Source organism: Balearica regulorum, chromosome 4 (assembly GCF_011004875.1).
Source record: "Balearica regulorum gibbericeps isolate bBalReg1 chromosome 4, bBalReg1.pri, whole genome shotgun sequence".
Taxonomy (NCBI): Eukaryota; Metazoa; Chordata; class Aves; order Gruiformes; family Gruidae; genus Balearica; species Balearica regulorum.
In genome coordinates, this window is record NC_046187.1 from 82,396,224 (window position 1) to 82,417,861 (window position 21,638).

Here is a 21,638-nt window from a genome sequence, read left to right on the forward strand (position 1 = left end):
CCTTCCCACCCTCTGCTCCCCCCGCCGGACCTTTGTGGCTGCAGCAGCCGCTTGCAGTGGCCCAGGGTGCCCGGCGCTTCCGGAGGAGGCTGGGCAACGTCCTCCTCTCCAAGGCATGGAGGGATGGCCTTGGGATGGCCGTGACTGCTCCTGCCGCCGGCGGACGCTGAGCTGAGAGCCCCGGTGCCGTGTGCGGGTGATGTCGCCTCGGGGCTCCGTGGTGCATCCCGGCGGGCTGGGCGTAGCGTGGGGAGCGCTTACTGCACCGCGCTCGGCGGATGCTTGCCGCCCACTGCTGCCGCCGGCTGCTTTGATCTGGGACCCTTGTTAAACTGACGCTGAATTTCCCCTCTCGTGGGCAGCCTTGCAGAGGCTGGAATATTTGAGCTGCTAATTTCATTCTCCCTGTAATTAGCCGGCACATCCTGCAGCCAGGGAGGCCCTGCCAGCCGGCTGCAAAGGGGGAGAGGGAATTTCTAGCCCCCCGCAGCCATGAGCAGCCCCCGCTCCCCTGGCAGCCCCGGGTATGGGCAGTCTGTGTGGGGCTCAGCCCCCAGCCCCCCGGCCTCGCTGGAAGGAGAGCTGTGGCCTCTGGGACCCCCGCCCAGCCCACCCTCCCACCCGGGAGGTCTCGGGGACAGGCCTCCCCCCCAGCTGGGGTCCTGCAGAGACGCTGACCATTTTCCACCGTGTCTGACCGGGGGTGCAGGAGAAATCCTCAGTGCTCCCGGTTAACCTGCCGGCAGCAGCCGGGGGGGGGGGGCCGGGCGAGCAGCCCACGCTGTGGGGCGCAGGGATGGGGGAGCTGATTTCAGCCGGGGCGGCCCTTGGGGAGCCCCGAGGCTGCTCTCGCCCAGGGGCTGTGGGCGAGCGCTGCAGCCTGTGCGGGGGAATGGCTGCCAGCCCCCTCCTCATCCTCATCCAGAACAGAAGTGCACAGGCGGGAGAGGATGTAACAAAAATAGCGTCTCCCTAGAATTTATTGAATTCTCATTAAATACAGCCATTGTTCCCCTCGCCTTATTTACACAGGGGCTTCAATACATTAAACGGAACGGTTAAAAATATAAAAGCTGGTGCTACCCAAACCCTACCGTCAGAGGGAGGGAGGAAGGAGGAGACGTGGGCAGGGGGTCAGTGCTGGGACGGTGCCCCCACACTCCTGGCCCGCCAGGCACGGCCGGCTCACAGGAACCAGAAGCATTTGCGCCTGGATTTCTTCGCATCCAGCTTTGCAGGCAGCTTCGTCGCTGGCGATGGCTCTTGCCTGGGTGGCAGGACAGCCCCTGCCACCGCCACGGGGGAGCTCGGCGTGGCGTCGCCCTCGATATGGCTCAGCACCCGCTGGAAGCGGCCCTCCTGCTGCCGGAAATCGTGCTCCACGCTGCAGGCAAGCAGGGCGAAGGGGACGGCGTTAGAGGACATCGTCCACCATGGCCCCCCGCCTGCCGCAGCACTGTGCCCCACTGCCCGCCTCCACCTCTGCGCCCCCCCCCCCACGTCCCCAGGGAGCTGAGACCCCCCTGTGTCCCCAGGGCACATCCCCTGCGAGCTCGGGCCTGCATGTCCCCTGTGAGGGGACGTCCTCTTGGCGTGCACGTCCCTAAGCCTTCAGCCAGCTCCTGCCCACCGCCCTCACCCTCAGAGGTGCTCCATCCCTGGGGCTGCCGGGTCCCTCCCAGCTCAGAATAACACGTGCCGAGACTTTGCCCGGGGAGGGGAGCCGGCCAACCAGCTGGGGACTGGTGCCAGTGCAGGGGGGGCGAGCCCAGGGTCTGTGGGACCCCAGGTAGCACTGAGAGGGGCTGCGTGTCCCTGGGGCCAGTCCCCCTCGTCCTGCCGCTGCTGCCACCAGCACTGCACCTGGCCCGGATGGGCTGAGGGCAGCTGCAGCATCAGGAGGTGGCACAAGCGTGACTAGAGGTGCAAGGCATTAGGGTGCCCTGTGTCTGGGCAGGTAAGGAATTAGGGTGCCCACCACCATAGCCCTCAGGTTTCCTGCACGCGCCGGAGCCCTCCGGTGTCCCCACAGCACCCTGCAGCGCGGCCATGTGCCGTGATGCTTCCTCACACGGAAAGCGCTCCGATCTCCTCACACCAGCCACATCCCATCAGATCAGCGAGGTGCTGCGGTGTCTGCCCACATGTGGCACGGCCGCCCCGCACACGGGGAGCGCTCCACGAGCCCCCGCGCAGCACGCTGACACCTCCCGTCACCTCAGCCTGCGGGGACACCGATTGTCCCCAGCAATTTCTAGGATAAAGCGTGAGCCGCAGCAGACAGGTCCTTAGCAGGGGCGGCGTGGGGATGGACCCCAACGCCCCGGCACAGACACAGCGGAAGGGCTGGGGGACGCTATGGGGGTGCACAGCTGGTGTGTGGCCCCGGGATGGGGGGCAGGCGGGCAGGTCTGCTCCCCTGGGGGTGATCCCCGAGGGCCGGTGCTGGGAACACTGCCCCAGCTCCTGGCACCCGGTGCACGCCGCACTCGGTGCTGCCCCCGTGCCCCCCGCCCTGTGTCCCCCGTCCCACCGGAGCCTCTTCTCATCACGCGGATGGCAGCGAAGCCCAGGGGGAGTCCCCAGCGGGAGCCTGGCAATTACAGGGAGCCACCTCCCCGAGATGTGACATCTCTCCCTGCCATAGTGCCGCGTGGAGACAGGCTCGTCAGACCCAATTAGCACTGAAGTCCCCCACGAGCTACAGCGGGGGAGTTTGTGGTGTAAATAAGCGGAGAACGAGAGAGACGGATGCAGCACTGCTGCGGCGGGCACGGGGGGTGTGAGGATGCCGGTGCGCAGTGGGGGCTGGAGCCAGGGCACCCCCAGCCCGGAGGAGAGCACGTCCATCCCACGCACGGGCGTTCACAAAGCACAGCGGAGCAGCGGCTAAACCGCCCCATGCGCACACGTGTGCACTGCGGAGCGCTGCTCAGCGCCAGCTCTGTGTGCCGCATCCTGCACTTCCGAGCGCTAGCAGAGTGAGCCTAATTAATAGCAAAATGAGAACATGCCTGGCCAGCCACCCGCACCTGCGTGGAGGGAGGCGGCAGGCTGCACGTCCAGGGGGACAAACGGACACCCACGGATGCCTGGAGGGGCAGGTGAAGACTCGGGCGAAACCGCAGCTCCCCGATTCCCACAGGGCTGACGGGGAGAGGGCCCCGGCCACGTCACTGCTACACCGGGAAGGCATGAGATACCTTCCCCCGAGACCGAATGGGCTCTGGGGAGAGAGAGGGCAGTGGAGGAAAGTGCTTCCATGCCCTGACCCAAAGCCAGCGCCGGGGAAGCAGAGCCAAGGCCCCGTGGGCCCAGAACGGGGCGAGGGGCAGGAACCCCCTGCGTGACTGGCAGTCCGTCTGCAGCATCTGTGCAAAGCTGGCACAAGGAGAACAAGATGCAGCCTGGACTCAGAGCGAGCGAGCAAGCCCACCCACCAGCCACTAATGAGGCTTTCCCCGACATATCGCTTGTACGGAAGATAAATGCTCTGCCATCGAACTGGAGCAACTCTCCTTCCAGCTGCAGCCAGTCAGCTGTCCTTCACGAAAATCACCCCATCCGCTCCTGGGAGCGGGAGCTGCTCTCTGCAGGGATAACAAGACCAGGCTCAGGCCAAGTAACACCCGGACCCTGCTCTGGCCTTTCAACACGTGGAAGGAGCTGGCTGCAGAGCTGAGAGGTGCCAGCACCCATGCCGGGAACCCCGGCAGCATGCCGGCAGAAGAGCTGGCACTGGTGTGCCCCAATGGCTCCTGGGCTGGCCGGGTGAGCCAAGCCCTGCTCCAAGGACAGCGTGTACCCGTGCCGTGCTAGCACCTCCGCCCCTCCAAATCTGCCGCTGAGGCGTCCTGGCACGCCAGCCACCCGTGGTGCCCAGGGACGGCTTCAGCGTCCTGCCTGGCACGGGGCTGGCCGGGCAGCTGGGTGAGCGTGCCCCGGCACGGTGTAACCTGCGTGACGAGAGCTGGGGGAGAGAGGGGAGGCTGCAAGCTCAGGGCCGGAGCGTGCCGCTGGCGGGGAGCAGCCTGTGAGCCCTGTCTGAGGACTCCTTGCAGAGGAAGGGGTCACCCAGCTGGCCAGGCTTCCCTCCAGCCCCAGGGGAGCTCCCAGCACCCGCTGGCCTTCACCCGGGGGCTGGCAGGGGAGGTGCCCCCCGGGGCTGGTGCGAGATGAGGGTGTGCTGCAGACTGCGCAGTGTTGGCCCTCTCCTCCCTGCGAGCTGTCGCCCCTGTAACTCATGATCAGCAGCAGAATCCCTTCGTGCCGATGTGGGCTTGAGCGGCTTTGGTGGTTGTAATGGGGGCGGTCCCCTGACGCCCGTGGGTGGTCCGTACGTGGTGTCCCCTGACACCCGTGGCTGGTCCGTACGTGGTGTCCCCTGACACCCAGAGACTCACAAACCCCCTGCACCTCTGCCTTGTAGCCAAATCAGGCGTCTGAAGGGCAGAGGAGAGCAGGGGCCCTGCCGGGAATGTGCAGGGTGCCGGAGCTGGCTCTTACCTGTAGATGATGCAGGCACAGTCCCGGCAGGTCCCACAGTTGGCGATGTCTTGCCCTGTCCGGTACGAGTGTCGCCTACAACAGAGCAGAAGTGCTGTGAGCCTGGAGACCTGGCCTCGGTCTGCCCGTGCCTCCCCAGCTGCCCCCAGGCCCCTCATCTGCCTCTGGAGTTCATCTCCAGCAGCCAGGAGCTGGGACTCTCCTCCCTGGATCCCAGCTCCTCTCCTCCCTGGGATCCCAGCTCCTCTCCTCCCTGGGATCCCACTTCCTCTCCTCCCTGGGATCCCAGCTCCTCTCCTCCCTGGGATCCAGCTCCTCTCCTCCCTGGGATCTAGCTCCTCTCCTCCCATGTGATGCCATCTGATTCCAGGCCAAGTGCGGTGCCTCTGAGCTCCACAGATTCCTCAGATGAGTGCAAACCTGAGCCAGGCACGGCAGAAGCCCCGAACCCTTCACACTCCTTTCATCTCCATCCCAGAGCTGCACCTCACGCCCGCAGCCACCCTGGGTCACCATGCATCGCCCCACTCATGGCGCCGTGGAGGGAGCGGGACCGTGGGCAGCGTGAGGTCTGTGCGGGGGCACTGGCAGCACTCAGCAGTGCCCTGACAGATGGGCAGGGGGAGATGCTCCAGACTAATCACCAGCCTACACCACACTCAGGATTTATCTCTTTTTGAAGCATCCTCCTCCAGGGAAGGTGCACAGGACTCAAATTAAGCTGACGACTGCCAAAGCTCAGCTCAACCCCAACGCAGTCCTCCTCCCTGATCCCCACACCCTGAATGTTTCTGCTGCTGGTGCTAAACACCAGCCCCGATGCATGCCCAGGCCAGCTGCACCCCGTGCTGCCCCGCTGCGCAAACATCGGCCGCCTGCCCTGCCGCCTTCCTGCCTGGAACTCCCCGGGATGCCTGCTTCCCGGGACCAGGTCTGTGCTCCGGTCCCACCATGCAGACTGAGTGTCCCGTGTCCCCGATGTCCCCGCTGCCTGCCAGCGGCGTGTCCCAGCTCTTGCGACCTTGCAGGCGCAGGGTGTCCACTGGCTGCAGCGTCCTGGCGTCCCAGGGCCTGGCAGTGAACCTCTCGCCTGGCCAGTGCTAGCCCGGTGCTCCCTGAGCTTGGCAGCTTCCGCACGCCACCGCTGGCCCTGGCTTCGGCTGCCGGCAGGAGAGCCACCACCTCGCGGGGACATAAATGGTCCACCAACGCGGCTCCTTGCTTAGCAGCCTGCAGCTTCTCTGAAGCGAGCTCGCGTGCCTTTGGCTTTGCAGCCCTGCCGAGCCCCCAGCACCCCAGCACTGCCGTAGGGTGCTCCCCGCTGGTGCCCCAAGCCCGGTTGCTCTCAGAGCTGTAAGAAAAGGGCCCTGTGAAATGCTTTTGGTCACCCTTGCAGACTCCATCTCCACATCTCCATTGCCCCTCTTAGGCAGAGCCCGCTGTGGCTTTTTGGGGGACAGCTGAGCAACCACCCCCACGTCCCACATAGTAGTCACATTTTCCTGTTTAAATCTTCCTCCTGTGACTCGACCTTGATCATGATTGTTCTCAGCCCTCAGAAACTAGGTCTTTTAATGCACCAAATTATATATTACAATTGGGATTATACTCTTAGCACATAAATTAGATCATGAGACCTTTTTTTTAAAATATATATATATATATATGCAAGGTCCATATATATATGCGTGTGTGCGGGTATCTAACATTGTATAAACTGCGCCTCTCTACCAGGATGAGAGCTAATCTGGGATAGGTGTTTGGCGTGGGAAGTCGCTGGCGGTAGATGCCAGGACCCTGTGAGGACACACTGCACCACGAGCGGTGTCAGGGCTGGTGGCACTGCTGCGGTGCACGGCGGGCACCTCGGAGCCACCGCGCGTCTGCAGGACGCTGACCCGTGGCAAATGAGGCCAGGCTGTTCCTCAGCATAAGGACACTGGGATAATTTTTTATGTGATTTCCTATCGCATTCCTTATGTCTCTGGGCATCTTGTTTGCTCATTTGGCTGCAACAGTATACGGAGCTGAGATCTTAATTAAGCTGCCCGCAGTGAAGCTAAATCAGCTTCCTGAGCAGACAAGCTCAGTTCTGACCACGGGAGCAAACCTGCCCTCCCAGCAGGCACCGCTCCGCAAACGCCCTCACCGTACCCTGCAGAAGGCTCGGCATGGTGACGGCACGGCCGCAGGGCTGCGGGCGCCCCGGAGGGCACCACTGCAGGCAGGGGGTCACTCCCCGGCCTTTCCCCTCCGAGCAGCCGCACAGCCCTGGGGGCAGCAGATCCTCGTGCAACCCTGACGGGCGAGGGGCGAGAGGGCTGTGCCGGGGCTGCGCGGTCAGGGGGCTGTGCCGGGGCTGTGCGGCGAGAGGGCTGTGCCGGGGCTGCGCGGTCAGGGGGCTGTGCCGGGGCTGTGCGGCGAGAGGGCTGTGCCGGGGCTGCGCGGTCAGGGAGCTGTGCCGGGGCTGTGCGGTGAGAGGGCTGTGCCGGGGCTGTGCGGTGAGGGGTGAGAGGGCTGTGCCGGGTGCTCAGAGCACGGGGAAGGGCACGTGGGAGCTGGCACCCCAGGGCTGCTGGCAGCTCCCGGCTGGGACGGACACACACGGGCTCTGCCCGCGGCCAGGCAGCCTGTGCCGGGGAGGGACACTGTGCTGCACACCCCACCTAAACACCTACGTGGGCGTGCACACTCTTGCTAACGCCTCTGTGGGATCCACACTGCCTCTGTTGCCCTAACTGGAAGGAGGCACTTAGCAGCCATTAGGTTTAGATAAAACAATTAAGCGCGTGCGCAGGCACCAGGGCCAGGACTACCAGGAGCTGCCCATCTGGCAGGTCCAGATCTCCCGTGTGCCACCCTGCCTCCCCAAAACCGCTTGCCAAATCAGACGTACCAATACCACTGCAGCACACGCCGAGCTTAGTGTCCCCGGCAAGCCTGGCCCCTCTCCACCTGCGAGGCCAAACTAACGAGCCGTTGAGCTAACGAGCTCTCCTGTCCCAGTGCCCTGGGCTGTCCTCACTCGGCTGTACCTGAAATGCCACCAGTAAGCAGCACGGGGGATGCTCCACACCACCGTGGTCCCCAGCACCCCAGGGCCACCTCGCAGACAGACGGGCAGGACGGGCCAAGCCGTGCCGCTCCGTGCGGAGCCTCGCTGGCCGTCCCTCCGGCCGTCCCTCTGGCCCAGCCCCGGCACTCGCAGTGCAGGTGCCCAGGCAAGGCGGCTGCCTCCCTCACGGCCAACCCAGGGGAATAGCGGCAGGAGCTTAATGGGAATATCCCAAGTCGTGGCCAGTGCCTGGTACCGCAAAGGCTGCATGCACGTTTCTCTTCACCATTTCTTTCCCCACGAGGAGCAGAGGGCATAAGCTGCACAAGCACCAGAGACTGGGAGCACGTTTTCATCCCATGGGTGGTCAAACACTAGGACAGGGGCCCGAGAGGTGGAGGATCTCTGTCCCCCTGGACACTAAACCACACCCGGGCAAGGTCCCGAGCAGCCTGTCCGGGCTGCACCCACCTTCGGTGGGCACTGGAGACCTCCGGCCGTCCCTTCCCACCAGCGCTGCTCTGGGAGGTGGCCTGAGGGCAGCTCTGCCTGCGCTTGTGACAGCCAACACGGGCTCCGTTAGGTGTAAACTGGTGTAGCCTGGAGCGTTGCGCTGCCCTGGTGGGAGCCGGCTCTCTCGGGGCGTGGGGAACAAACCCCAGAGGGTTTTACAGGAGGGTGCCAGGACCGGCATGGGGTGAGCAGCTCCTCGCATCTGCTGGGAGGTTGGTGGCCCTTGTATGAGATGAGTTTGGAGGGTCTCAGCTCTGGCCCATCACAGACTAACCACTAACACTTCGCTCCGTTTGGCAAATACGTCTGGGAGGCCCAGGAGATGCCCTGCATCGCTGCCCGTGGAGCAGGTCCTGGGCAGGGCAGGATGGGGATGCGTGGGCACCTCCCCGGGGTGCAGACACATCAGTCACTGGGGCACCAGCTGCCGAATTTGTGCCTTAAGTAACCCCAAGGCTGGAGCTGAGAGCAGGCGTGAGAAATAAGGAGGCTGTCCCCGGGGCTGAGCCTGCGGTCCGGATGCGATACCCCAGGTCTCCGCTCCCAGTGACCGATGGGCAGGTCAGCTGCACCAGAGCCGGGCAGGGGGCCCAGCTCCCCTTGTCCCCCTGGCCTGCACCCCCCTGCACGCTTTCCCTGGGCATGGGGAGGGCACCGCAGGCTCACGCAGAACAGGGGGCAGGGGAGACATCGCACCAAGATGCGGTGCCGCGTGTCTGTAGACGGCAGCTCCAAGTTTCTCTGAGGGAAACTCATCTGGCAGGCAGCAGCACCCAAATGTCTGGCAGGGTCTCCCCCCACCGTCCTCCATCCACAGCCCCCCCCAGGACCATCGACCCGTCCATCTGTCCCCGCCTGCTCACCCGTCCCGCTGGGCCTCCTTCTTCTCCAGGTCCTGGATGACGTCCAGCAGCACCCGGATGGTTTGTTGGCTGGTCTCCAGCACCCCTTCCAGGGACTGCAGCTGGGACTGCAGGTCCCCCTGCTCCCCAGGCCCCCGAGGGCCCTCTCCCTGAGATGTCCGGGTGTCCTCGTCCCCCAGTGGTGGTCCCACCGGCCCCTTGGCTGCCACCACCAGCTGCAGAAGGTCCTGGACGTGGCGCAGTGTCTCTGACTGCTCGGCGGTGAGGCAGGGCTGCCCATGCCGGGGGACCTCCGATGCCCGCCCGGCTGGCTGCGTCCCCACGCTGGGGCCCTGTGGGGCTGGGGGCAGCGGCTGCCCGGGGCCCTCCGGTCCTGCCTGGCCGTGCCCAGGCTCGGTGGCATGTAGCTGGCTGCAGATGCTGCGGGGGTCCGGACGGCCAAGCGCAGCTGGTGTCTTCTCTGGTGCCGCGGCGGCAGAGCCGTGCCAGCCCAGCGCTGGTGGAACGGGGACTGGCGAGGTGCAGCAGGGCCCCCCCCAGATCGTGCCGCAGAGCTGGTGCTGGGGTGGCGGGGGGTCCCGCGGGGGGTTGCCCTGAGCTGGCTGGCGGAGGCCGTGGGTGTCCGTGGTGGGGACGGTCTGCCGGCGGTGCGGCGAGGGCTGTGGCGGCGGGTGCCCACGGGGCAGGCTCCGCTCCGAGTCGCTCCGGCCAAGCCCCCGCGGCTCGGCGGGCGGCCGGGGCTGACCACAGGGCACAGAGGCTGGGCGTGGGGCGGCCCCACGGCCGCCCCCGGTGTTCCCGCGGAGCCGGGCGCAGGCAGGGGGCAGCGGGCAGGGCTCGGGGGCGCAGGTCCGCGCCGGGGAGGTGCAGCGGGCAGCGGGGCACCCGGCCGTGCCCGGATAAGGGGGACAGGGATCCCTGGGCGGTGGCGGGCGGCCCGCCGCAGCGTGCGGGTCGAGGGCTGCGGCACGGTCACGCACGGGGGGGCCGCCGGGCGGCCGCGGGGGCACAGCCCAGCTGGCAACGGGGGGCACGGCCCCCCCCGGGCACCGGGCGCTTCCCGCGGCAGCGGGCAGCACCGCGTCCCCGGCCACGTCGCAGACGCTCTTGCTGCGAGGCTGGGAGGCCGGGAAGGGCTTCTGGAGGCTGGGGGAGGTCTGGATGGCCGTGCTCATGCACGCCTTCCTGGGCATGGGCAGCGTCAGCGAGCCCGGCTGGGCCCGGGGCCAGCTCCGCCGTGAGGCACAGAGAGCCGCCGGCTCAGGGGCGTCCCTGGGGGGCGGCGAGGCACGTGGGGTGTTGGGGCCGGGGGCGGCGGCGGGCCCCGGGGGGGGGGGGCTGCCCGCCCGCCCCACGCCGCCCTCCACCAGGTCCTTGAAGCGGACCTGCTGCGTGCGGTTGCGCCGGCGCTTGAGGCGGCTCTCGACGTCGGGCGAGTCGCGGTTGAGCAGCACCGAGCGCACCGTCATGGCTTTCTCCTGGCCGCCCTCGCCGGCGGGGGCCGGGCCGGGAAGGGGCTCCCGGCTGACCATGGCTCAGGGCCCCGGGGCCGTTGCCCTGCGGCGGGGCGCTGCGGCGGGGCGGAGCACGGGCGGCCGGAGCCCTGGGCCGCGCCCGTCCCCGGAGCTGCCCGGGGCAGCGGGCGGCCTCATCCCGCGCCGCCGCGGAGAGGGGGGATGCTGCGCGGGAGGCGGGCGAGGGGCCGCCGGGCATGCCGCCCGCCGCCCGGCCCTACAGCCCCCGGCACGCCGCCCCGCCGGCCCTGCCCGCTGCCGAGCCTCCCCGCCGGCGGCCCATGGTCCCGCTGCCGTCCGTCCGGCCCGGCTCAGCGCCGCCCGGAGCGGGCTGCCCGGGGCGCCGGGTGCCGGCCGCGGCCGCCCATGGCTGCTGGGCTCCCGGACCTGCGGGGACAGAGAGAGAGAGAGCGAGAGCTCCGTCAGCCCCGGCCCCGCCGGCCCCTGCGCTCCCTCCCGGCCCCGCCGTCGCGAAACGCGAAGAGACAAGCTTTGATCTGCGGCGCTGCCTCTTCGGCACAAAGAGAGAGGGGGAGGAAAAAAAAAAAAAAAAAAAAAAAGAAACCCCTTTAGCATAAACACGTTACGAGTTCACAGCGCAAATCAAGCAGAAGCAGCTGTTAAAAATAGCTCTGCCTCGCTGGGGCTGGTGCCTCGCGTTCGCGGGGCGCTGGCGGCGGGAGGGCAGGCGCGGGGGGCTGCTGCGCGTGGGCAGGGGGCAGAGCTGGGCTGGGCACGGCGGGCTCCTGCCTGGGACGACGGACACGGGGCACCCGCTGTACACAGGGCACCGGCTCTGCGCGGGGCTGGACAAGGTGTGGGGTGCCCCACCGGTGTGGGCACGGCTGGAGCGGGCACGGGACCTGTCTTGTGCGGGGCAGGGCCGCACCGGGCACAGGGGACCCAGCACGTGTGGGACACGGCCGGACTGGGCACAGGGGACCCGTCGTGCACGGAGCGTGGCCGGACTGGGCACAAGGTCCCTGTAACGAAGCGGCTGACTCAGCACAGCGGCCTGGAGTCACCCTGCGCTGGTAACGAGCAAACTTCCCGTGTGCTGAGCGTGCCGGTGCCCGGTGCCTCCCCAGGCCGGCAGCAAGCTGCCACGGCACCCACCAGAGGTGCGGCAGGGCGGGCTGGGCTGTACGCGTGGGCGATCAGTTCCGTGGGCAGGGGGCAAGACTGTGGCTCGGGGTCTGAGCCGCTTCAGGCGTGTGAGAACCTGCCGAGAGGGAAAACAGGCGTTGCGGCTGGGATGGCGGCTCTGGTGAGGCTGGGGGATCGCTCCCTCCCCCTCACCGTGGAGAAGGGCGGTTGTTGGTCTCTCCAGCTCTCACCTCTGGCTCTGCCACGGGGCTGTGGCTTGGCAAGGCTGCGGCGAGGTTGCCTCTGGAGAGCAAGGTCTCTCTGGGGCATCATACCTTCTGCCATGGTGCGGCCCCAGGCAGCCTGCCCACCCGTGCCAGCTGCAGCTCTCGCCCACCCTGCCTCGTGCGCAGGCACACGGCACAGCTCCCGCAGCCACTGCCAGGACCGAGGCCACAGGTCGTGCCTGGGGACGTGTCCCTGACACCAGCGGCGCTTCCCAGGCAGCACAGGGCCAGGACCCGGGGGGTGGCCCTACCTCTGAGCGGAGGCTTTTGCACAGGGGGGATCACACCCAGCCACATCCCTGTCCCTGCCACTATTAGTGCACAGCTATGCAGGGCTCCTCCTCCCCACGCAGGCAGGGCAAACCTTCCTCCACAGCCCGGTGCCCACCTTGCTCTGCCTCTGCCCACCCTGGTCACTGGCTGCTGGCCTGGCCCGTCACCCTGCCTGGGCACGGGTCACCGTGGAGCACAGGGCACGCACCAGCAGCCCTGCCCGGGCCTTCCCGAGGGTGCAGAGGACGCTAACAGCTCCTTTTGGGAAGCAGCACCAGGGACAGGGTGGGAGAGACGGAGATGCCAGCCCCAGTGGGCAGCAGCACTGCTTCGCTTGGAGGTTCAGTCTCCCAGCATTCGAGGTCTGCAAACATCCAGAGGTACTTGCAGCACAGGCGAGCAGCGGAGCAGTGCGGGCTCCCCCATGGCACGGACTCGCCCCCTCGCACCACACCATGTCTGCATCCTGCAGCACCGTGGCCCCCACCCTGGACCACATCCCACTGCTCCCCCAGTACCCCCCGCACCCTCTTCGGCACGCCAAGATGGGAGCCTTGCTTGCTCCACACCCCTCCTGCCCTCGCTGCGGATGGACGCATGGCAGCAGCCAGCCCCCCCGGCCCCCTCGCCGTCTTGCCTTGTTCCCGCTGTAACGAAGCGGCTGACTCAGCACAGCGGCCTGGAGTCACCCTGCGCTGGTAACGAGCAAACTTCCCGCGTGCTGAGCGTGCCGGTGCCTCCCCAGGCCGGCAGCAAGCTGCTGACCCAGCGGAGCGGGGGCTCACGCAGCCCTCCCGGCCCCCGCCCCGGCACCACGCGCCCCAGCGCCTCTGCACCCCCCGCACAGTGTTAGTCGGGATGCTGCTCCACGCGCCGCCCAGCCGCCCGGCGCTTTCCTTCCCGAGCTTGGAGCCGTGCCCAGACACCGGGAGATGTTTGTGAGGCAGGACGCGGCGGAGACACAGCGGAGGAATGGGGCACCTCGTTAGTATGGACAGCAACAGGCAGAGGAGAGAGCTGGCTCGGGGATGGAGCCAGCGCCGCCCGCCCCTGTGCCCCACGCTCGCCGCAGCCTGCGTACGCGCCCGGGAGGAGCAGCCCCATGTTCACGCCTGCCAGCGGGCACCTGGCCTGGGGCTGGGACCGTGCCGGCGCCCACGCGGGACAGGGCAGAGCCTGCCGGGACGGCAAGGGGGTGCAGGGCGAGCCCCTCCCGAGGGCCTGCTGCAGCCATGGGGTCACCTCTCCCTGCTCACGTTGCAGCGACGGCCGGTGCCCAGAGCCTGGTGCGCCCAGGTCCCACTTCATCATCCCTGGCTGCGTCTGTGCCAGGGAGGGCAACATGCCGAGTGGCAGAGGGGGACCGGCTGGCACGTCCCCGTGCTGGACCAGCCTCCTGAGCACGGCTCGGGACCAGCGCAGCCAGGCCAAGTGCCCCGGGAGGGCAGCCTGCGTGTGGCCAGCCCACTCCGGAGGTTGCCTTAACAAGAGCACTAACGGGCGCAGGGCAGAGGGTGCCAGGAACCGCTCCAACAGCCGAGCGCGGGGCAGGAGCGCGCCAGGCACAGTCCAAGTGCAGATGCAGCCCCCGTGAGCCCGCAGCAGGGGCCTGGCTGAGCCGCAGCCGACGGCAGAGCGAGACGAGGCCGTTCCACTGCCTACGCAGCAAGCGCGATGCTGTCAGTCAGCGGGGCCTCTGCTGAGGCACCCTCTGCCTCCCGAACCACACCGCTGGAGAGATCAGAGACAAGCCACAAGGACAAAGAAAAAGTCTATAAATTATACATGCACTAACTCCATTTGGGAGCAGCTCTGAGGATGTCAAACACCAAAAGCTAGGACCCTCCCACTCGTCTCTCTGCGTATGCTTTACGGTACGGTTAGATTTAGTGCCACGGTCGGGTGCTGTTTGCAGCGTGCTGGCATCTTCAGGTGCTGATAACGAGTCCTGCTGTAGGATGGAATGAGGGCTGTGCAACCCAGCGGCTGCGGTATCTGATGGGCCCCCCTGTACTGCACCTGAATCTGAGGAAACCGCTTTGCCGATGGATCCGTCTGGAACCGCAGCTCCAGGGACATTTTGGATGCACAGAAAGCGCCACCGGGAAGGGGCTGTGCAGGAAGCGCAGGCATGCAGCACCCAGCCGCACCAGCACTTCCCAGCTGCTATCTCCAAGCACATTTACTGGGAAATGGTGCTCAGCACCCCGGTCCTGGGGCCACACACTTGCCCATGCTCCCCACGTGTTTGGCTACCCCAGCCGACGCACCGCGTGTCCGACACGCGGCCACACTCCCTACTTGCCTTCCTGTGCCCAACCAGCTTCCCCACAGGCACCCCAGTACGGGGACCTGTGCTGGTCAGACTGAAGGAGCAGGAGCAGGGGTGTCTCCCGCTAACGCTGCCCTACCCCAGAACAAGGTACGTACGGGGCTGGCCAGTCCCGCAGTGCCGCGGGCTGTCGGGAGGGCAGCGCTGTGAAGCCAGAGTCCCTGTCATTCCCCCCCCGCCAAGGTCCCAAACCCGCAGCAGTCCCCTCCGGGGTCTGGTCCACTGGGACCCCAGGGCTGCGGTAGCTCCTGTCTCCCAGGGGACGACTGGGACTGGGGACAGAGGCAGCAAGGGAGGCCATGGCTGAAGGAGACCTGTCCTGGCTACCGTGTCGTGGCTGATGCTCATCCTTGGGCGCCTGGTGCAGGCAGCTCTCAGGAGATCCCCGCTAGTGAGGGGGAGCGGGGAGCCCTGCCCTGCCAGAGCTCAGCCGGGAGCAGGGCTGCGCGACCTCCCGAGCCCCAAGCAGGAGCAGGGGGCTGAGCCCTGGTGCTCTGCTCGTGTGTGCCCCGCTGGGCTCTGCGCCTGCAGGACAGGGGACGTCGGGGTCCTCCCTGGGGCACGCCGGTGGAGAGCAGCCTCGGGACAGCCCGACTGCGTGGGACGGGGCAGCGGCAGAGCACTGGCATGGGGGGGGTGCCAGCAGGGTTCGGGTGGGCTGGCACCGGCCGGGGGCGGTGGCAGGGGAACGGGCTCGGAGCTTGACTAATAACAGCTGAAGGACGGCAGCACGTACCAGTCACGCCAGTCAGCACAGGGCCATGGAGAACACGGCTCATCAAACCAATTTGCTGTCTGGTTTGATGAGGTTCCAGGTTTGGTCGATGAAGGTAAAAGCCTCGACGGAGCAGACTTGGATTTCTGTGAGGCATTTGACATTTTGACGAAGGAAGCAGAATAATATGAAAGCAACGTGGCACACATTAAATGGATTAAAAACTGGCTAACCAGCATGTCTCAAGCTATAATCATCCAGTGATCATCGCCAATTAGCCGTGCTTCTGCCCAGGTCCCGCGGAGGGGCAGCTGGGCCCCGCGCGGGCGCTGGCTATCATTGACCTCACGGAAAAAACTCAGCGCTGAGGAAACGTGCGGATTATAGCACGGCTGAAAGAAGGGGAGGAAGGCAAAAGACAAGCACCGAGCCACGAGAGGAGCACGGAGCAGACGCTGCGCAGGAGGGGTCTCTGCTGCGGGAGCCTCGGGCTCCTCTCCGGCTGGGCAGGCAAAGTGCAGCAAAACACGGCGGCCCAAAATCAGGGGTCAGAGGAGCGAGTTTCTTAAAAAGCGGGGCCAGCCGGCGCTAGAGCAACTTGGAAAGGATTTGCACGGTGGTGGATCCTCCGTCTTAGCAATTTTTTAAGGTCTCAGTGTTTTTCTCCTCTAGTTCACATGGGAATTACGAGCTCATGAATAAGGTGAGACAGCAGGTCACATCAGATGATGTATAGATGAAACCAGACGATGCCACTATAGTGCAGCAGATGACACGAGTACTTGAGCTCTCCAGTCCAGCTGGATGCTCAGCGCAGTTGGGAATGACGCCTCCTCCGCTGAATAAGCCCAGGAGCTGAGGAAGCGTCAGGGACTGCTTCCTACGACCTGACCATGGACACCACCGACCTTCAGGCGCTGACTCCCACCCGGTCCGCAGACTGCCCTCACTCCCCACAAACATCAAACCTCAGCCCGGCTGCCATCCCCAGCCCGGAGCCGTCGGATCCACGAGCCTGTCGCGTCACTTGGGATGATGAGATCCAAAACGTGGTCCTGCATCGCCAGCCCGTGCTTTGCTGGTGCGCTGCCAGCTCCTGCCTGCGGCCTGCAAAGGGCTTGTGAGTCTGCCCTTGGAGAGCCAACAGCCCCGCGGCCGGGTCACTCCTCTTCGGCCAGTCCTGACGGACGGTGAGTTTTGTGAGAGGGAGGCACTAAATCTTCCAGGTTTGTACCTTAAGACTCGTCTCTCATGGGCTGCGGGGTTGACCTCAGAGGAACGGAGCCCTGTTTCACACTGTCCTTCAGAAAGTTACCCCCCAAAAATACTGCAGAGTGGAGGGAAAGCCTCCAGCTGCCCACCGCCTCCTCCTCCTCCTCCGGGGCAGCAAGGCCCAGCTCAGCTCTTCCTCCTGACTTGACGGACACCGGTGTCCTGTGGGAGAGACCCCAGCTACGGCCACGGAACAGCAGGACTGCAGGCACCGACCGAGCACCCAGCTGCCCCCCACACCCGTGAACAACCCTGCTCGCCCCCAGCCAGCTTTGGCCCTTTTTCCACCCATCCTCCACCTCGTCCTCCTGGAAATGTCTGTGGCAGCGGGAAAACCAGAGCAGACACATAAATCTTCTCCTCAAGACGCAGGAAGCCGGGAGATTAGATTTATGAGCGAGGAAGTTATATTCTCCTGGAACTGCAGAAGAGAACAGCTAATTACCCAGCTCCACTCGCTGGGGACGATGACTTCTCTTGGGACAAAACCTTTGCTTTTCCTGATCTCTGGAAAGGAAGGACGTGCTACCGGTGCTGAGAGGGGCGGCACTGGAGGATGAGGCATTTGCTCCCAGCAGAGGACGGGGCAGGAGCCAGGTTCACAAAACATCACTCAGCAGCACAGCTTAATCCCTCTTTGGCTCCGAGAGGACTCAATGCCTTTGTACTCGGATCGGAGCATCTGTGGGACCTGAGGATGGAGGACTAAGAGCATCTCCTTGGGCAGCTCGCGAACCTGAAATCCGGTTCCTCGCTGAGGAAGCTCCACCACGAAGCCAGCTCATGCCCTACGCTCGCGGTTCTCTTGGAGGCTCTTCCAGAGCCCGGCTGCTCGGAGGCTGACAGACCTTCTAATTTCCTGCAGGCACTTAATCACGGCCAGTTTATATCTGACTGCGCTCGTGCCAATATAGTGTTTCCGCTTGAACAGCTCTTCTCAGCGTTCAGCCCTCGTGCGTTCACAGCGAGGACACACGTCCTTTCTCCGGCCGCGCTTTGCAGCGCTCAGCAAGTCCAGCTCTGCCAGCGTCCCTGTGTCTCCGATGATCCTCGCAGTCTCCCTCCACGCCCGCGGTGCTTGACCTCCTCCCTCCGGGGAGCGTTCAAGGCAAGGTCTCAGGCTCTGCTCAAACGCTCCGGGGCCCCACCAGAACCACCCAGGCTGGCCCGGCTAAGGATGGCAGGCGCAGTCCCCTGCAGCCAGGGCAATGCCCCGGGTGCCTCGCGCTCCACGGCACTCCCAGCACCCCCAGCGAGCGTCGCCGACACACGGGTCCTCCCCTGCGTCGGCCGGGGCCTGGTGCAAGCAGCAGCTCACATGAGCCAGGGGATCTGCACGCATCTCTATTTAGGTCACTGGCTGAAGTGCTCTGCAGGAAAATCAGTCACTCTCCCAGCCGCAGGGCCCAGGAGAAGGCTCTTGTTGCCCGGCTGGAGTGGGGAGCACCCATCGCCTGCCTCCCCGCAGCGCCAGCACCCCCGGGCACCCTGCGGGCACCTCTCCAGGGCTGCCTGAGGCTCCCGGCTGCCCTCACCATGGCTAGTGCCCCATGGAAGGGATCCCCTCAGTTGGGGAAGAAGCAAGACCATCCTCCTCCTGGCACGCAGAGGTCATCGACTCTCACTTGCATCGCTCCTCTCTCTTTCAACTGCAGATATGCTGGTGCTCTCGGATGGAGACTTTACGTGGTCAGGAGACACAGTGAAGTACAAAGCCTTTGCACAAAGCCTTCAGAAGCCTTCAGAAGCCAAATTATTCCTCTGTCTCCCATGGATGCTAATATGGCTGTCATGACAGTAGTGTCTGTGTTCTCATGCTACCCGCTTGCTTTCCCACCTCTCTTTGCCAGGCAGAGGAGCACTGATATCACCGTTTTAAACGATACATGACGAAGTAGGGTGACCCACCTAGGGGAGCACGGGCAGGCTGTGGCACACAGCCCATAGAGAGTGAGATGAGGTAAGGAGGAGTTTGTTTCACATCCCACGTTTTCTCTCAGCTGCCTCCGTGGAAGAGCAGGCGAGCATCCCTCGTGCAGTCTGCAGCTGCTGCTGGGCACTGCGGTTCAGCACCTTTCCTAGGGGCTACAGAAGAGACCGCCACGGGAGGACGCAAACACCTTGTTTGGCTGCTTCCTTCCCAGTGAACGTGGCGTGGGCAATGTCACGTTCCTCCGAGTCCTGGAGACGCCTAGCACAGCTGCAGGAAAACGCTTGACGCAGAGAGCCGGCCCAGAGAGCGGGAGAGCTCAGCCAGCGCCCGGCACCTCTGACACGGGCTATTCCCACAGTGATTACAGGGCAAGGGAAGTAGGACACAGCCCCAAGACCTTCAGCCACGGGAGACACGGCTCATTACAAGATTTCCCACAGCTCTGCGCTTTCCTGGCGAGGAACGTCTCACCTCTTGGAGAAAGGCGCTCGGGCACCCATCTGCAGTCAAACCGCCCCAGCGAGCGGAGCAGCCAGCCGGGCTGGGGAGCCCCGACAGACTGGGACTCCGTGTGCTCCTTCGCATGCCGGAAATCTCACTAGAAAGCCACAAGCTGTCCAGAAAGCACACTTCTGGAAAAAGCTAGAAAGGCTCCGCCGCCCAGCAGTTCACAGAGGCGACCGCAGCACCCCGGTCAGCGGGTCAGCGGTCAGCATGCCAGCCCAGACTCCTCGGGCTCGGCCCCGAGTGCAGGTAGTGCCCCTCCAGCAGCCTCGTCGGCCCCCGCCGGGCAGCCCCCGTCCTGCCGACACTCGCCCGGCTGCAGTCCTGGCGGCCAGCACGGGAGGCCTCTGCGGCTGCAGCCTCCCAGCACAGATAGGGAGAACGTCGTTTCAGAATACAAATTCCTGCCTTTAAGTGGATTTCCAATGCCACCGAGCAGCCATCCCCCACTTTATCTTCATGCGCTTTAGACAATACTGGGTACCAGGGGAATTTAGGAATTAGCAAGTGTCTGTCTTTGCCATGTGCCTCGGTTTCCCCACCCACCAAGCAGCCAGGATGATACAGACTATCTTTGTAAACACACAAGAGAGATCCTGTCCAAAAGCACCAGTTAGGACTGAAATAGTATTGTTACTATGGAAGGGAATAGACCCACTAATTATTTGTGGCCTCTGGATGCTACCATACTATTAAATAATTATAATAACTATAATTCATAAAGAAGATAACCTCCATCTAAAGGAGCTTCTGCGTTTAAATCCACTCCACTCCTCCGAGCGCACTGGAAGGACTGAACACTTCCCGCAGAGAGGAGACGTACCGGGAAAGGGCGGCGGGTGCCAGCCTCAGCCCGGCTCTGCCTGGGAGTCACTTCCCCGGCGGCTCTGCGGCCCCTCTCCTCGGGCGGCACCAGCAGGGAGGGAGCACAGCTGGCAGCCCCCAGCGTCCCCTGCCACCGCGGCTGTCCCAAGGGACTCGCTCCCGTGCCCCCCGGGAGGTGACGAGACCAGCGGGAGCTGCAAGCTGGCAAGGAGAGCTCTGCGCATCCAAGATCAGGCAGGCGGCCCGGCTGACACCCGCCATCCCCGCGTGGGCACGTGCTGGCAAAGCCCAGGTCCCGGCGATTACTCATTCGTGTCCACCTCGTGCTCCGAACAGAAAACCGGCTCCACGGAGACCTCCAGGCTCCCTCCACACTTCTGCGAGGAGCCGTGGCTCTAACTGGGTTTTGTGCGCACTCCCACCGGGAGGAGAGGGACTGGAGCAGTCCTGGAAGCTGCGCCTTCCTATTTCTCGGGGAGCAGCTAAGGCTGCGCCTGGCTCCGCTCCTGCCTCAGCGGCTGCCGAAGCCCCACCGGCAGACACAAAGGCCTTGAACGCAGAGCACGGCGCTGGGAGCTGCTGGGAGCGGCGTGGGCTGAATCCCTCCAGCGCGAGCAGCCGTGCCCTCGGCCGGCGTCAGCGCAGCGTGCGGTACAGAAAGTGACATCCCTGGGATCATGTGTGCGCGTGTGTCAACCAAACACAGCCCTGGCTGATGGACGCATCTCCTAACGAGGGGGAGCAGAGCGCCAGCCAGCCGGGCTGAGCGAGCCAGGCTGCTCCGGGTGCGCAGCTCCCCCACATCTCCCGCACGGAGCTGCTCGGCACACGGAGGAGCCACGGGCCGGGGTGGCACAGCAGGGCAGGCGGAGCGGGCAGTGGGGCTGCAGCACAGGGGCCTGACCTCGGGGGTCTTCTAACACAGCAGCTCTCAGCACAGATTTATCTCCCTCGGCCGCGCACCACGCCACCGCCTCCGGCACGGCTGTGTCCCCTGGAGACCCCTGCCACGGCAGCCAACGGCTTGCTCGGTGCAGGGTGCCACCGGCCGCCTCGCTGCGGGGTGCCCGGCGTAGGGTGCCCGGCACAGGGTGCGCGGTGTGGGGTGCCGGCTGGGCGCCACCGGCTCCGTGCCTCCCGCGCTTCCCCGGGCAGCTCCTGCTCGGCGGCGGGGCAGAAGAGGAGAGGACCAGGGGAGCGCTGTGACCCCCGGCAGCACGGGGCGCCAGGGCGGCCGAGGCCGCTCGGGACCGGGCACCGCGCACCGGCGGCGGGGAGGAAGGGGCACGGCCGCCCGGGCACCGCGGATCGCCCCCCGCCCCGCCCAGCCCGGCCCAGCCCGGCTCCCTGCCCCGGCCCCGCCGGCCCCCGCGCATCCCCCGGGCCGCGGCTCCCGGCTGCCCGTACCGCCCCCGGGCTTCCCGCACCGCCGAGGGGTCCCGGTTTCGGGGCTCCCCGTACCGCTCCGCGGTTCCCGGCAGCAGGGTCCCCGCACCGCCCCGGGTCTCCGCACCGCCCCGGCCCCCCCCTCCCCGGCCGCGGGTGCCCCTGCCCCGGCCGCGTGGCTGCCGCGCCGCCCCGGGTCCCGGTCCCGGTCCCGGTCCCGGTCCCGGCCCGGTCCCGCCGCCGTGGCGCTCCCGGCGCAGCGAACGGGCGCCGCAGGGCCGATGCCCGCAGAGCCCGGCCCGGCCGCCGCCCCGCTCCGCTCCGCCGGTCGGGACCCCGCTCCCCAGCCCGCCCGGTACCTGGTGCTCGGCGGCGGCGGCGGCGGCGGAGGCGCGGGTCGGGCAGCGGCGGGCGCGGGGCACGGCGGGGCGGAGCTGCGCGGGCTCGCCGGTACCGGGGCGGAGCCGGCAGGGGCGGGGCCGGGCTGGGGCGGAGCCGGTGTCGGCGCGGAGCGGCGGACGGGCGCTGGCGGCGGTGCGGGCTGGACGCGGGGGTTGGGGGCGCCTGGACGGTG

At 66.0% G+C, this 21,638-nt stretch overlaps 2 protein-coding genes across 5 annotated transcripts in view; one reads left to right on the top strand and one right to left on the bottom strand.

Moving 5' to 3' along the window:
- The window catches only part of LOC142601829 (dedicator of cytokinesis protein 2-like), a 75,544-nt gene that overhangs the window by 36,442 nt on the left and 17,464 nt on the right, over positions 1 to 21,638 (top strand). The window lies entirely within an intron of this gene.
- Positions 983 to 21,514, bottom strand: LOC142601831 (uncharacterized). Of its 2 annotated transcripts, XM_075752942.1 has the most exons (4): positions 21,424 to 21,514; positions 8,938 to 10,838; positions 4,507 to 4,581; positions 983 to 1,384 (listed from the first exon to the last, which is right to left on the bottom strand). In XM_075752942.1, the coding sequence occupies exons 2-4, from the start codon at positions 10,467 to 10,469 to the stop codon at positions 1,186 to 1,188; spliced, it is 1,806 nt and encodes a 601-aa protein (XP_075609057.1). In that variant the 5' UTR covers positions 10,470 to 10,838; positions 21,424 to 21,514; the 3' UTR covers positions 983 to 1,185. The 2 variants fall into 2 exon arrangements, with proteins under 2 accessions (XP_075609057.1, XP_075609058.1); XM_075752943.1 differs by lacking the exon at positions 21,424 to 21,514 and having other exon boundaries at positions 8,938 to 10,860.